This window comes from Haliotis rubra, unplaced genomic scaffold, assembly GCF_003918875.1.
Source record: "Haliotis rubra isolate DU_JTF1 unplaced genomic scaffold, ASM391887v1 Scf709, whole genome shotgun sequence".
Taxonomy (NCBI): Eukaryota; Metazoa; Mollusca; class Gastropoda; order Lepetellida; family Haliotidae; genus Haliotis; species Haliotis rubra.
In genome coordinates, this window is record NW_025767423.1 from 429,039 (window position 1) to 446,477 (window position 17,439).

Sequence of the window (17,439 nt, forward strand, 5' to 3'; positions counted from 1 at the left end):
GGGCTCCCTCACTCACTCTGTAACTAACGCCGGGTCTCTATGTTTCAGCTACGCCGGACTGCACTGTGAGATAATCCGGGGCTCCCTCACTCACTCTGTAACTAACACCGGGTCTCTATGTTTCAGCTACGCCGGACTGCACTGTGAGATAATCCGGGGCTCCCTCACTCACTCTATAACTAACGCCGGGTCTCTATGTTTCAGCTACGCCGGACTGCACTGTGAAGTAATCCAGGGCTATTCTAAGGGCGCCGGGTATCGGCCGGGGATGAAGATAGAAGGTGACCGTTTCCGCAACACGTGGACGGCCGTCTTCATAAACGGCTCCTGGTGCTTCGTCAACTGTAACTGGGGAGCCCGCCACGTCAAAGGCGTAGGTCAAGGTCAGACAAAAGGTCAAGGTCCCATGAAACAACAAGTCAGGATTCGGGACAAGAAGGACGATTTGAGTCTGTTTTCATACAAGTGTGACGAGTTTTATTTTGTGACAGACCCCGAGGATCACATATACCAACACTTCCCAGATGACCCTGAGTGGCAGCTATTAGAGTGTCCCATCACTCTCTCCGAATTCATCAATCTTCCTGTTGTGAAATCCCCATTCTTCAACTACGGACTGAAGTTTACTATGCACTACGACTGCAAGCAACAGACTGAACATGGCGTAGCATTAATTCAGCTCAAGATTCCGAGTTTAGTTGGGTTCGGATACACCCTGGATCCAAAGGACAGACGGATCGACCCTTCCGCTCTGGAGGGCCGAGTCATGCTACGGATCATAGGTCACAAGGCTATCTTCACAGTGGCACCCCCTAAAAGCGGGCGTTATTACTTCACTATATACGCTAAAGACGACTGGGTATCGGACTCGTTACAAAGCGCATGCGCATTCCAGATCAAATGTCGAGAACGGAAGGAGAGCATCCGGAGCCCTTACCCTAAAGTGTCATTTTTCGGTCCCACCCCTAGCATGAGTAGCTATGGCTTGTCCCCCCAGACTCACATTGACCCTGTGGTCACGTGTTCCCACGAGGATCTGGCGTTTCAGTTCCATCTTCACCAAGACGTGCGTCTCTCCCACTCTCTTCATTACCATGGCAACGAGGCTGACAAAAGCAACGAAGACCTACAACGATATGTGTTCATCAAACAGCGTGATGACGACTCCATCGCATATCTCGTGCGCTGCCCCATGGTTGGCAAATACGTGTTTGCCGTCTTTGGTGCCAAAATGGGTTCCCCCGACTCTGAGAATAACGTTCCTTATGAGTGCTTGTTCCGATACCTCGTGGAATGTCGGCAGGGAGCCAAGGACAAACGGCCGTTCCCCAGGGCGTGTCACAGATGGCATAACTGTACATTACTGGAACCCTTTGTTGGTGACCTTGAAATTGAGAAACGTGTGACCTTCCGAGTGCGTGCGCCGCTAGCTTCAGATGTGGCGCTGCTGACAGGAGACGCCTGGTTTCATTTTAAATTGTTGGCGGACGCCATCTGGGAAGGCACGGTGGTGACTGGTAAACAACGATGTATCGCCAAGCTGTATGCAAAACTGAACAGAGAAAAAGCGAGATTCTCGCCATTGGTGGAATTCCAGATCAAATAATTCCTGTCAGGACGGTAGACGCAAGTAGGATGCACGTGGATGTGTCCCTTTCTCAAGATGACAAGAACCATAGAATCTTGTGGTTGTGATCGTGTCACATATGTTAGTCCGGGTGAAATGTCAATCAAATGTTACAGTGAGTAGAGGGGTGGTTCCTATAATGGCAATGTTAGCTAAACTTCAAAGTATGTCGATGTTTGTACTCTCTAAACACACGTGGGTGATAGCATTTACATTACTGTGAATTATTCGTATTTACATATTAAAGTCAAAGATCCGGATGTTGATCCGTAGGAGGGTATTGTTTGTCACGTGACCACAGTTTAGCTGTTGATACTTTAACTGTAGTGAATGTATGTATGTACATATTGAGCTTAGATACAAGTGTTTGCAGGAACAGTAACGTCGATAATGGTTCAAATATTCCAACTTTCCTAAGCATCATGGCCGAACGAAAGCTACCATAATGCATATTACGGCGTGACGTTTACCTTATGACTGATATCCAAGACGTTGGCCTTGACCTCTTAATTTAAAATCCACATTGCAAGTCATACATCTAATCAGCGTTACAAATATTTTCGTAATTATCTATAAACATTTAGAATCATGATGGGAAGGAAAACTCTGGTTCAGGCCTGTTATCCTTGTCGGGAGAATCCTGGGTTCTTACTCCTCATATGTGGATCCTCTTACTGCAAAGGGAGGTAACTCTTCGCGGAAAACCTTGACGCCATAGACGACAGAGTTATCCGTGGCTTACAAAAAGTATCCTTAAGAAACATTGAGCGTGACATGTGAAGATAGACCCCTGAAGCTGCAGGCCTATATGTAGATACGAGATGTAGAGTGTAGAGAGAGACATACAACAGATAGTTGTTTCATTCTTCCATAAAACACGTCTTTCAGGAGACAAGGCCGCTCGGTCTGTATCATACATATTCCTAGCGTTTCTAGGTGAGATATTTAGTCATTGAGACAATCATAGCGTGTATATCTAATATATGGTACTTAATGCGCCTCTTCATCTCTTCCTCAAGTGATGCGTGTGTCTTGGCCCAGTCAAGGACGAGGAATCAGGACTCCCTGATAACGTGTCACACTCACCTGTGACTGCATGGTTACATGAATGTTTGGTCAGACACACCTACTTGAAGTTAGAACTGAACTGTATTTAAAATGTTCGTTAGAGTTGCATGATACAGATATATATGAATGAAATTAATAACAACCTTTATAAACAACTATGAGTGGATAGTAGTTTTGTTTTAGTTCGTAACAAATTGTATTTTCCGAGAAATGCCGGAAGTCGGTTACGGAAAAGAGCGGATGGTGACGAGTGTAATCGTTATCGGTCCGTTCCGTGACTCTGCTAGAGACGATCTGGCTTGTCCCGGAAAGACACGAGTTCCGTAAAGTGTTCAGAGATTGGTCATTTTTACATGTCAAGTTGGTTTGGCCTTTATGGAGCTTTGCTCGGGAGTTATAGATTGATGAGTAAAAACTTAGACAGAGCTCCGATAATACATTCATTAAACACATGGCAGTGTAGGCACATGTACACAACTGTAGAGATGTGAGGTATGCCAATCGTTGATATGCTTCCATGCGAGGTGGTGAGTTCTGGTTGTAAGAATGCCATATATTTGACAGTTTATGCATGTAATAGTTGTAAATAGCTGACAGATGTTATTTAATACTATGAATGTAAATAGGAAGCTATTAAAACCGAAATAAAACATTGTTACAACATCCATGTGTTTCTGTCAGAACTGTCTGCTCTGAACATTGACTTGAGTTTCTCTCACACCCTACCTCCAACATTCAAGCAACCACTGGAATTGTCTTCACATTGTATGAATAGAAGGAAACAAACCCGGACCGTGTGCATGGCTAGCTAACGTTATCCACTCGACCAACTAGGGTTGACATGTATTCTTATTATGCATAGGTTGGACACCTTCGCCATTACAAGTTTGATTTGGAATTGACCTCTTCATTTCAGTCACGCTGAACGGGAAGATTAACGCGCAACTGAACACAGAACTTGTTTATTGGAGTGACTGGACGCCTGTAACGCTGTGTCAGCTGTGACTAGAAGCGACTGGAGACAATGGGGCATGGGTAGTTTAGTATAATGGAAGGGCGGTGCTTTCACTCTATAACTGACTTCCACTTACTAGACGTACTAGGGCCTTGCTGAGGATCTGTTCCACCCAGGGATCGTCGCGATAACCTATTCAGTGTTGGAATCCTCAGAGGGACACAACCACTGGGATTTAAGTTAAGTTTCTATTCCTGAATCCCCAAATTATATAATGTGCCTATATCCACGCACTTCTGCATGCTCTTGATGCTACAATAAAATCAGAGGGCAATATACATCACAATATACGTCACAATATACATCACAATATACTAGTACATCACAATATACATCACAATATACATCACAATATACATCACAATATACTAGTACATCACAATATACATCACAATATACATTGGGGTATTAAAGAGTTAGTAACGGGTGCTCTTGAAGAGATGCGATATTTGGAACTTTAATCAGAATTAATTAATTCCACAGACATGGAGTTGCATGTCGGAAAGATCACTTGGCGAATGAAGATATGCAGATCTTAAATCAAATTCTGTTATCATAGAATCTGATGCCCACAAATCCTTCCGAATCCCGACATCTAAATATGGCCTACAATTACTTTCGAAACAATTTCCAGTCTGTTTCCTTTATTACCACTTAAAACCATAACATGTCTTTGGGTTGGTGTATTTTCGGGAACATAAAACCACAAAGCCGTGTCTGCAGTTGCCGATCATGTAGAAATACGCGAATCAATACCAACCGCATCCACTTGTACGAAACATAGCAATTGGAACTCACCACGCAGTTCACAGTTGAACTGCGCCTCCGAGGAGATTAGGAGCCATGTACATTGGCGCGGACCTCAGAGAAGACAACGTGATTTCCTTTATTGCTGTGTGCCGTAGCTTTTTGACTGGGTTGTGTGTACTGTCTGGCTTTCTAATGTACACCAGATTATGCAACACATTGCTTTAACAGCTAAAGGGTGACTTTAACATTTCGTTTTTAATGCTAAAACGAGGGATCTATTTCCTAAAATGTAGTACAGTGTATACCATTTCCGTGATACAATTGGATATTGCTAAAATCGGCGTAAAACTAACCTCAGTCACTCACTCACTAACTCGAGGCGTTAATAGTTCGCACTCTACAGTCGTGAAAGTTGGTCAGGTCCGACCATTTCATTTCTTTTTTGCTGACTGTACTTCAGTTGTTGAAAAGTTTATTAGTCCACTGTGCCCCTCAACTTCCGCCTTAATGTGAGACGCATGCGATATGCGAGAAATATACCTTTAACGGCATTTCGGCACAGTACAGTTATCTCTATGGGAATATATCATGATGTGAGTGAGTGAGTGAGTGAGTGGGTGAGTGAATGCAGGCAGTCCGGGGACGCTGTCTATTGACAGGGTGTGTTTCTGGTAATAACCTCCCCACGTGGTTCCTACAACAGACTCAATCTTGAGTCACATGAAAACAAAGACGCCTCTGTTATTGGTACCTTAATATTTAATTCTGGATTAGGATGGCACTTACCCAATCAGCCCATGGTTATGGGAAGCAGTGTTATCACGTGGCTGCAGTAACGTGATAAGGGACGATAGCACAGCAAAATACGATTTGAGGCATAAATAAATAAAAAAGTTCTTTGTTTCATTTATAGGTGGTTCTTCAAGAAGTTAGTGACACCCCCTCACAACAGGTTGCTATAGGTGGTTCTTCAAGAAGTTAGTGACACCCCTCACAACAGGTTGCTATAGGTGGTTCTTCAAGAAGTTAGTGACATCCCTCACAATCCTGGTACCGACGTTAACCCGGAGAGGTCCGCTGTGGAACCACAGAGCATGGTGGAAAGCTTCCGGGAAGTTCCTGATAATTGCTTTCGTACCAACGGCTTTCAGTCGTGACACGTACATAATACCGTCATCTCTGATGATGTCATATCCGGCTGTCATCACGTACGCATGCGCAGTTCGTCTCAACATGGCGTCGTCTGCCATCAATGGTGCCAAGTAGGGATCAAGGAGACGCTCTTTGATCTTTTCCCATAATTCTTTGTTACCGAAATCTTTTCTTTGTTCTGTGTTTCTCAATGCTAGGGTACGTATGTAATACTTAGGTACTAGCTTGTCAGGATCGACGTATTCAGCGTATTTTGAATTTTTCATTTCAACAGAAGTATGGTTATTGGAAAGAAACTCAGAGAGGTATTTGAAATCAATTCCAACATAATTCAGCCAAAATAGAACGTTGTTTGGGTCATTGATGGATTTTCTCATATACGAAGCATTTTCAATAAAACCGGTCGTGTTGAAATTTAGGACTTGAAGAACAGGAACGAGTAGAATCTGCACACGAATCTCTTCTTTGAGACGGAGGGATACAGCAGCAGCCAAATTACCACCCGCACTGTCTCCTGCCACGGCTACACGTGCAGGATTTAGTCCCAGGTCTTGGCTGTTCTCCAGAATATATTCCACAACCTTCACACAGTCGTCGAAGGCAGCTGGATATGGGTGTTCCGGAGCCAGGCGGTAACTGCCAACAAAACTCGACATTAAACTGGATCATCTTCGATTACCCAGGGTAATTTCTCTCGACTCTATTTCGTTAAATAGAGTGAGTGAGTGAGTGAGTGAGTGAGTTAGTGATTTTAGTTTTACGCGGCACTCAGCAATATTCCAACTCTATGGCGACGGTCTGTAAATAACCGAGTCTGGACCAGACAATCCAGTGATCAACAGCATGAGCATCGATCTGTTCAACTGGGAACTGACGACATGTGTCAACCAAACCAGCGAACCTGACCACCCGATCCCGTTAGTCGCCTCTTACGACAAGCATGGGTTGCTGAAGGCTCATTCTAACCAGAACCTTCACGGGTTCGTTAAATAGGCCTCAGGGTTAATGAATACTTCGGGACTCAAGGATATAAACTCCAGACAGTTAGATCAGCAACAAATGAAGTCTTGAATTATGAAACCAGAGCATGCCTCTGTGGAAATCATTTAGACATTACAGAAGAAAATGATTCAGCCGGTCGTTGCATCTAAACACACACAAGACAACACTCCGGCACATTGCTGAACCGGTTAAGGAAATCTGCTTTTATATCTTTACTGATAATTTTATCTATAAGGCTATGGGTTGATTTTGATGGTTTACCCAATACAGAGAGAAGTACAATATTTTCATTTAGAACCTTTCCCTGACAGCCAGAATGACATGAACATTAACAATTACAGCAATTCACAAGAGGGGACTAACATGATCGCATAGTCAGGATCGCTGCCTCGGGGGATCAATATAATGACGTCAGTCACCCGTCTGTCTGGTCCAGCCTCGTTTATCTGCAGACAGCAGGCACAGACCGCAATCCCAGATTCGTGTCACATGACTGAGGACGGAGCTTCAGGATCGAGTTAGTAGGAGTTTAGAGCACATGGTTTACACCGGGTTTATCACATGACCTACACCGTGTTTTTCACATGTGATGTACGCCGGTTTTATAGCATTAGGTATATCGAGTTTATCACACGTGATGTAGGCCGAGTTTAAAGCATTAGGTATATCGAGTTTATCACATGTGATGTAGGCCGAGTTTAAAGCATTAGGTATATCGAGTTTATCACATGTGATGTAGGCCGATGTAGGCCGAGTTTATGTGAGTAGGCCGAGTTTTAGGTATATCGAGTTTATCACATGTGATGTAGGCCGAGTTTAAAGCATTAGGTATATCGAGTTTATCACATGTGATGTAGGCCGAGTTTAAAGCATTAGGTATATCGAGTTTATCACATGTGATGTAGGCCGAGTTTAAAGCATTAGGTATATCGAGTTTATCACATGTGATGTAGGCCGAGTTTAAAGCATTAGGTATATCGAGTTTATCACATGTGATGTAGGCCGAGTTTAAAGCATTAGGTATATCGAGTTTATCACATGTGATGAGGCCGAGTTTAAAGCATTAGGTATATCGAGTTTATCACATGTGATGTAGGCCGAGTTTAAAAGCATTAGGTATATCGAGTTTATCACATGTGATGTAGGCCGAGTTTAAAGCATTAGGTATATCGAGTTTATCACATGTGATGTAGGCCGAGTTTAAAGCATTAGGTATATCGAGTTTATCACATGTGATGTAGGCCGAGTTTAAAGCATTAGGTATATCGAGTTTATCACATAGGTATATGATGTGATGTAGGCCGAGTTTAAAGCATTAGGTATATCGAGTTTACATGTGATGTAGGCCGATGTAGGCATCAGTTTGCATAGGTATATCGAGTTTATCACATGTGATGTAGGCCGAGTTTAAAGCATTAGGTATATCGAGTTTACCACATGTGATGTAGGCCGAGTTTAAAAAGCATTAGGTATATCGAGTTTATCACATGTGATGTAGGCCGAGTTTAAAGCATTAGAGTATGATCGAGTTTATCACATTTGATGTAGGCCGAGTTTAAAGCATTAGGTATATCGAGTTTATCACATGTGATGTAGGCCGAGTTTAAAGCATTAGGTATATCGAGTTTATCACATGTGATGTAGGCCGAGTTTAAAGCATAAGGTATATCGAGTTTATCACATGTGATGTTTACCACATGTGATGTAGGCCGAGTTTAAAGCATTAGGTATATCGAGTTTATCACGATGTGATGTAGGCCGAGTTTAAAGCATATATATCGAGTTTATCACATGATCGAGTTTAAAGCATTAGGTATATCGAGTTTATCACATGTGATGTAGGCCGAGTTTAAAGCATTAGGTATATAGGTATATCTGAGTTTATCACATGTGATGTAGACCGAGTTTAAAGCATTAGGTATATCGAGTTTATCACATGTGATGTAGGCCGAGTTTAAAGCATTAGGTATATCGAGTTTACCACATGTGATGTAGGCCGAGTTTAAAGCATTAGGTATATCGAGTTTACCACATGTGATGTAGGCCGAGTTTAAAGCATTAGGTATATCGAGTTTATCACATGTGATGTAGGCCGAGTTTAAAGCATTAGGTATATCGAGTTTATCACATGTGATGTAGGCCGAGTTTAAAGCATTAGGTATATCGAGTTTATCACATGTGATGTAGGCCGAGTTTAAAGCATTAGGTATATCGAGTTTATCACATGTGATGTAGGCCGAGTTTAAAGCATAAGGTATATCGAGTTTATCACATGTGATGTAGGCCGAGTTTAAAGCATTAGGTATATCGAGTTTATCACATGTGATGTAGACCGAGTTTAAAGCATTAGGTATATCGAGTTTACCACATGTGATGTAGGCCAAGTTTACCACATGTGATGTAGGGCCGAGTTTAAAGCATTAGGTATATCGAGTTTACCACATGTGATGTAGGCCGAGTTTAAAGCATAAGGTATATCGAGTTTATCACATGTGATGTAGGCCGAGTTTAAAGCATTAGGTATATTGAGTTTATCACATGTGATGTAGACCGAGTTTAAAGCATAAGGTATATCGAGTTTATCACATGTGATGTAGGCCGAGTTTAAAGCATTAGGTATATCGAGTTTATCACATGTGATGTAGGCCGAGTTTAAAGCATTAGGTATATCGAGTTTATCACATGTGATGTAGGCCAAGTTTAAAGCATTAGGTATATCGAGTTTACCACATGTGATGTAGGCCGAGTTTAAAGCATTAGGTATATCGAGTTTATCACATGTGATGTAGGCCGAGTTGAAAGCATTAGGTATATCGAGTTTACCACGTGACGTACACACTCTGTAATACATGCTCGTAACCTGGGTTTGTCTCCGAGGCAACAAACTTATCCGGAAAGTCAGACTCAGGCTGGCTAGATTACCTGATGACGTCATTGGATTGTCAGGTCCAGGTGCGATATTGCACAGGTCATATTGTACCTGGAATGTGACTCAATCACTCAAGCTGAACCCTCTCAATCAATCAATCAATCAATCAATCAATCACACACCACCCTTCAATCAATTCCGCCACTGACTCACTCAGCCACCCAAACCTAACTCACTCACTCTTTATTAAGCAGCCAGGAATACTTACTCTACCGAGATGACGACATACCCCGTGTCCTTAGCCAGCTTCCGGGTGAGTGGGTCGTACGCATCTGGTGTAGAGAAAACTCCACAGTGAAGTCATTACACATGCCTCAGTGGGTAACGTCACAAGGTTCACATTTTGAGAGTAATTATAGTCTTTTAAAATTAGGATTTTACCCTGAAGCGTATATTTCATACCTGTTTCGTGATAAGACGTTACTGAAGGTATTTTGTAAATCCCTAATTTCTCTACATAATTTGAATGTGAATGCAGCAAACGAAACAAGGATGCTGAAAGACAGCACACTTTATGTAACCATTGTAACAGCAGACACGTTCAGGATGAATTTCATATTTTACTACAACGTCCAGAATTTAATGATTTGAGAATAAAGAATTTAAGATTTCTCGATGGCAAATATGTATCACGTCGGTGGGTAAAGTCAGTGGGTCACGTAGGTGGGACACGTCAGTGGATCACAAAGGCAGGACACGTTGTCCGGTCACGTAGGTGGGTAAAGTCAGTGGGTCACGTAAGTGGGACACGTTGGTGCGACACGTCAGTCGGACACGTCTTTGGGTCACATCGTTAGATATATCGGCGTGATACATCGGTTGCTCACGTAAGTGAGACTCATTGGTGGGACACGTCGGTGGGACACGTCGATGGGAGACGTCGGTGGGACACGTCAGTGGGACACGTCGGTGGGAGACGTCGATGGGAGACGTCGGTGGGAGACGTCGATGGGACACGTCGGTGGGACACGTCGGTGGGACACGTCAGTGGGACACGTCAGTGGGAGACGTCGATGGGACACGTCGGTGGGCGACTTCAGTGGGACACGTCGGTGGGCGACGTCGATGGGAGACGTCGATGGGAGACGTCGGTGGGACACGTCGGTGGGACACGTCGGTGGGCGACGTCGGTGGGCGACGTCGGTGGGACACGTCGGTGGGACACGTCGGTGGGACACGTCGGTGGGAGACGTCAGTGGGACACGTCGCTGGGACACGTCGGTGGGCGACGTCGATGGGAGACGTCGGTGGGCGACGTCGGTGGGACACGTCGGTGGGACACGTCGGTGGGAGACGTCGGTGGGGCACGTCGGTGGGAGACGTCAGTGGGACACGTCGCTGGGACACGTCCGTGGGCGACGTCGATGGGAGACGTCGATGGGAGACGTCGGTGGGACACGTCGGTGGGACACGTCGGTGGGCGACGTCGGTGGGCGACGTCAGTGGGACACGTCGGTGGGAGACGTCGATGGGAGATGTCGGTGGGACACGTCGGTGGGCGACGTCAGTGGGAGACGTCGGTGGGAAACGTGGGTGGGAGACGTCAGTGGGACACGTCGGTGGGAGACGTCAGTGGGAGACGTCAGTGGGACACGTAGAATTCTCATTACGGTCGTGCTACTGGATTGATTTAATTAACTCGTTTAACAGATACTATACATATTACTGCATATGTTTGCCAAAATAATGACATAATTAGTGATTTAATATCATATTCATATGCAAAATATAAAATAAAGGAAAACAACACGTTATGCCGGAACTACTTTCAGTCTGTCGCAATGACACATTGGTTTTCAGATTACCCTCTTGAAGATTATCGTCACGATATGGCTGCAATATTGCCGATGTGACGTTAAATAATAACTCACTCACTCACTCTTGAAGATTATACGTTATCAGTAAACAGAACATTCATCTGTTCTTGTCTACGACAATATCAGCTCTTTCGGGTCATCCAATAAGATAAACATGTATTCCTTCAAAGGACAAATACTGGCTATCTACCCACTCCATAGAAAACAGAGAACTCCGTACATTTTCACAGATCTTCATCTATTCTATATCTGCCTTCTCTATATATCTACCCTCTGTATATGAATACCCTTTATAGTAACTATCCTTTCTACCTAAATAGCTTAAAATACCCTCGATAGCCTCCTCGGCTATTTATCTACCCTTCATATCCACCTTGTGTATCTACCTTCCCTCTAATTATCTATCCTCTTTCTACATCAACCCTGTATATCTGTCTATCCTCTTTCTACATCAACCCTGTACATGTGTCTATCCTCTGTCTACATCAATCATGTATATCTGTCTATATCCTCTGGCTATATTAACTCTGTATATCTGTCTATCCTCTTTCTACATCAATCATGTCTATCTGTCTATCCTCTGTCTACATCAACCCTGTATATCTGTCTATCCTCTGTCTACATCAACCCTGTATATCTGTCTATCCTCTGTCTACATCAACCCTGTACATCTGTCTATCCTCTGTCTACATCAACCCTGTACATCTGTCTATCCTCTGTCTACATCAACCCTGTACATCTGTCTATCCTCTGTCTACATCAACCCTGTACATCTGTCTATCCTCTGTCTACATCAACCCTGTACATCTGTCTATCCTCTGTCTACATCAACCCTGTATCTGTCTATCCTCTGTCTACATCAACCCTGTACATCTGTCTATCCTCTGTCTACATCAACCCTGTATATCTGTCTATCCTCTGTCTACATCAACCCTGTACATCTGTCTATCCTCTGTCTACATCATCCCTGTATATCTGTCTATCCTCTGTCTACATCAACCCTGTATATCTGTCTATCCTCTGTCTACATCATCCCTGTACATCTGTCTATCCTCTGTCTACATCAACCCTGTACATCTGTCTATCCTCTGTCTACATCATCCCTGTACATCTGTCTATCCTCTGTCTACATCAACCCTGTACATCTGTCTATCCTCTGTCTACATCATCCCTGTATATCTGTCTATCCTCTGTCTACATCAATCATGTCTATCTGTCTATCCTCTGTCTACATCAACCCTGTACATCTGTCTATCCTCTGTCTACATCAACCCTGTATATCTGTCTATATCCTCTGGCTATATGAACTCTGTATATCTGTCTACATCCTCTGTCTACATCAACCCTGTATATCTGTCTATCCTCTGTCTACATCAACCCTGTACATCTGTCTATCCTCTGTCTACATCAACCCTGTACATCTGTCTATCCTCTGTCTACATCAACCCTGTACATCTGTCTATCCTCTGTCTACATCAACCCTGTATATCTGTCTATCTTCTGTCTACATCAACCCTGTATATCTGTCTATATCCTCTGGTTATATTAACTCTGTATATCTGTCTTTCCTCTGTCTACATCAACCCTGTACATCTGTCTATATCCTCTGGCTATATTAACTCTGTATATCTGTCTACCTCTGTCTACATCAACCCTGTATATCTGTCTACCTCTGTCTACATCAACCCTGTATATCTGTCTATCCTCTGTCTACATCAACCCTGTATATCTGTCTATATCCTCTGGCTATATTAACTCTGTATATCTGTCTACCTCTGTCTACATCAGCCCTGTATATCTGTCTATCCTCTGGCTATATTAACTCTGTATATCTGTCAACCTCTATTTATCAAACCTTGACGTAACCTACCAACAGACAGGAGACTCCATCCTCCACCATGGAAGTAGACTACCACAGGCCTGCTGGAGGCGGCCAGATCCGCCACAGGCTCGTACACTCGCACCGGGACACCATCAAACTGGTCGTCGTGTATCTGTAAAATACATATTCCCCACACTAAGATGTTCAGACAACCTGTAAACATCAAAGTGTTTCGTTGAGATAAATGTCAAGTTTTCTTTAATATTGGACACGTTAACCCTGTATCAAATATTACACAAATATGTCAAATCCTAAATTGACTTTTAAAAAGACTTCCGTTGGAAGAAAACTCCATATTGGCAATTATTCATACCTATGTAGATAAGAGGAAGACAGAAATGCCCCTTTCTTTACACGAGACTGACACTTAAATTTAATTTTAATTTTGACAGAAACAAACAACTGTATCTAAATTGAAAATGAGGACAAGGTACATGGGATATTCAGACCAGAGGAAAATCTAGACGAACCACAGCAGGGGATTTGACATTACAGAAAGAGCGGTGCGGAATAGAATGTGGTTCAGAGACTGTGAAGCTGACTATCGTTGAACCCTTGTTACCTGGACACGGTGAATCTGAAATGTGACTCTCCGGAAAATAGTCCAACACGAGTTGTTTCCCCTTTCCTCTCTACCGGTTCGAATTTTCGAAGGTCTGTGTCGTGAGATGAATACCGTAGCCCGTGTGTCTGACTCGTCGCTACATGCTCAATCATTAAAGCAGCCTTCTTTCCTCACTTTCAAGTGGAACGAAAGTGAGTGAGTATGGTTTTACGCCGCTCTTTGCAATATTCCAGGATTATCACGGAGGGGTAACCAGAAATGAGCTTCACACATTGTACCCGTGTGGGGAATCGAACCCGGGTCTACCCACCGCCCAAGTGGAACGATAGAATCACACGAGATGGCGACGTTTGTTGGTGTAGTTAAATTATGAAATTCACAATTGGATTTTGGACAAAAATCTAATTACCAGTTATTGGGGATCATACAGGCAAGGATACAGCGGACATTACTGACTACTGTACACTCGTTTTTTCTCCGGATGAACTAATCATGGGTTTCGAGAAATGTCCCTTTTGTACATGTGGAAGCTCCAGTCCCCCTCCCCAAAATGGAATTTCTTTAATTGCAGTTGTTTTAGTATATATTTCATGGGACATACTTTAGGATTTACATCGATCTTGCCCCTCGTGGGACCGGGTGGTCAACCACCGCCCTTCATCTGTAGACCCGGAAGCCCCGGTATCAACGTGTCGTCTGCGCACCTCCCTCAATTTGTAACTGCCTCATCTCCCTGGAGTACCCAGCAGTCAGCAGCAGCCTGCTCACCTTCAGCTCCTGGTCCTCACCAAGTCCCCATGGCGACCCCGTCGTCTGGATCAAGGCAAACTGGTCTCCAAGCTTCCGGGCCCTCGCAGAAAATACATCCCCATACCCAAATATGGACATCAAGGACACCTGAAGGGAGATGGAAAACGTGTGGGGTGGTGACAAATGCACAAACAGGGGAACAAGCTGATTATAATCGTAATGTTATAGACCCCACAGCAACAGAACGTGTCAACCCAACTTCTCTGGCTACTATGAACATGGAAGTGTAGAGAACACGTTCCTATATCATACCATGACCCTTTTTGGAGATTAATTACTGAAAAAATGTCATACAAATATAAACAAGAAGGAATATTTTATGCTTACCATTATTATTTGATTTTGCGTACAAAACACCATTATATAGGTCTCCCACGTACCGCAAAATTCGGTCCAATGCCCTTAAAATAGACTTCCGGATAATGGGGTTCCGGACATGGGGCTCTGGTTATGGGGTTCCAATTAATGGGGTTCCAAATAATGGAGTTCCGGTCAGGGGGTTCTGGTTATGGGGTTCCAATTAATGGGGTTCCAAATAATGGAGTTCCGGTCAGGGGGTTCTGGTTATGGGGTTCCAATTAATGGGGTTCCAAATAATGGAGTTCCGGTCAGGGGGCTCTGGACAAAGGGCTCCGGACATGGGGTTCTGGTCATGGGGCTCTGGACATGGGACTCCGGACATGGGGTTCTGGTCATGGGGCTCTGGACATGGGGTTCTGGTCAAGGGGCTCTGGATATGGGGTTCTGGTCATGGGGCTCTGGAAATGGGGCTCTGGATATTGGGCTCTGGACATGGGGTTCTGGTCATGGGGCTCTGGACATGGGGTTCTGGTCATGGGGCTCTGGATATGGGGCTTCGGACATGGGGTTCCAGTCATGGGGTTCTGGTCATGGGGTCTGGACATGGGGTTCTGGATATGGGGCTCCGGACATGGGGTTCTGGTCATGGGGTTCCAGGTCACGGGGTACCAAATAATGGAGTTCCGGTCAGGGCGTTCTGGTCATGGGGTTCCAGTCATGGGGCTCCAGGTCGCGGGGTTCCAAATAATGGAGTTCCGGTCAGGGGGTTCTGGTCATGGGCATCCGGACATGGGGTTCTGGTCATGGGGTTCCAGTCATGGGGTTCTGGACATGGGGTTCTGGTTATGGGCATCCGGACATGGGGTTCTGGTCATGGGCATCCGGACATGGGGTTCTGGTCATGGGGTTCCAGTCATGGGGTTCTGGACATGGGGTTCTGGTCATGGGCATCCGGACATGGGGTTCTGGTCATGGGCATCCGGACATGGGGTTCTGGTCATGGGGTTCCAGTCATGGGGTTCTGGTCATGGGGTTCCAGTCATGGGGTTCCGGACATGGGGTTCTGGACATGGGGTTCTGGTCATGGGCATCCGGACATTGGGTTCTGGTCATGGGGTTCCAGTCATTGGGTTCTGGTCATGGGCATCCGGACATGGGGTTTTGGTCATGGGGTTTTGGTCATGGGGTCCTGGACATGGGGTTCTGGACATGGGGTTCTGGACATGGGGTTCCGGACATGGGGTTCTGGTTCTCAAGTCATGGGGCTCCGGACATGGGGTTCTGGACATGGGGTTCTGGTCATGGGGTTCCGAATAATGGGGGTGTTACAGTAACGATATGATAATACCTGATAATATATCTGATTCTTATAGTGATGAAAGTCATTTCTACATACAGAGAGTTCTTTTTCTTTACCAGTATATAGATATTTTACAGGTTTTTCTATCTACCTTCAGAAGTAGTAAATTTGGCTTAAACACAGAGACTGGGAGATAGTCAAATATCCCTGTTGAGGAAAGGTTATGAAGCAATTCCCAAGCTAATCTAGAAAGTTTTATTAGATATAAAATAAATGTTCTGTTTGCGTGTGAATTATATAATGATGATAGAAATATCTTTCCTCATATACGTTATAAGAAAATAAATACAGTCTAGTAGCAAACATCTCTGTGTGTGTCCGATCTCATGTTACACTATAGACAGCTTCAGTCTGGGTCCAAAGTCGCTCAACTGTTTCGCTGAGACACACAACAGCGGTGTTACAGACGAGCGTCGATTGTATACGACGACCACCCCTAACCCTTAACATACACTCGTGCACGCACACCCATGCACGCACACACACGCACGCACACACACGTTCACTCACTGACACACCGAAGATGGATGCCGAACACATTACGACTGGTCTCCCTTGTCAGTAATCAGACGTGCAGTTACTTACTGTGTGGCCATATGTCTTTAAACATGCATCTATAATTTTAGCAGTCCATCTCTCGCTGATTGCTTCGGGCACCGTGGCATCGAAATACACCTGCACAAACAACGCCCCGACAACGCCCAGTATTAACACGGTTTTGTACCACGACATGGCGGGGACGAGCACGCGATACAGACGGCCGAGATATCACTGTGATATCAACCGACATCCCGTGACCTGTAGATGGCCAACTGTTAAGTGAGTGATTGTGCATTTCAATGCAAAAGGTTCGTAGGACGGTGTGGGACTCTCTCTGTACACGGTAATCCAACCCGAACGAACCTGATAGTTTGGCATGAAATGCATGTGGACCCGTTTTTTGTAAATATCTCTTCATCCAATGACCCAATCGATCTCAAACTGTGCAAGTGAATGTTTGTCAGACAACCTAATCACATTGTAAATCACCGATTTTATGCATTTGTATTAAAGAATCTGTCTATGTAACTGTCAACAAAATAAACAGCAGAACGCAGACGGCCTGAACCTGAGGCAATCTAGACTTGCTTTATTTAGGGCTTTAGCACAGCAGAGAGGGCTT

At 44.4% G+C, this 17,439-nt stretch overlaps 3 protein-coding genes across 7 annotated transcripts in view; 1 reads left to right on the top strand and 2 right to left on the bottom strand.

Annotated features, from left to right (window-relative positions):
* Positions 1-3,358, top strand: part of LOC124259058 (hillarin-like) — a 90,687-nt gene extending 87,329 nt beyond the window's left edge. The window contains exon 7 of the mRNA XM_046693136.1: positions 205-3,358. Coding sequence (XP_046549092.1) covers positions 205-1,606 — 1,402 coding nt within the window. The 3' untranslated portion in view covers positions 1,607-3,358. The remainder of the gene's footprint in view (positions 1-204) is intronic.
* Positions 1-17,439, bottom strand: part of LOC124259067 (mRNA export factor GLE1-like) — a 447,176-nt gene that overhangs the window by 401,362 nt on the left and 28,375 nt on the right. The gene's annotated exons all lie outside the window — the stretch shown is intronic.
* On the bottom strand, positions 5,372-17,072 carry LOC124259060 (arylacetamide deacetylase-like). Its single transcript, XM_046693139.1, has 5 exons — positions 16,863-17,072; positions 14,576-14,704; positions 13,231-13,354; positions 9,752-9,815; positions 5,372-6,248 (listed from the first exon to the last, which is right to left on the bottom strand). Exons 1-5 carry the CDS (start codon positions 17,007-17,009, stop codon positions 5,465-5,467), a joined length of 1,248 nt encoding a protein of 415 aa, XP_046549095.1. The 5' UTR covers positions 17,010-17,072; the 3' UTR covers positions 5,372-5,464.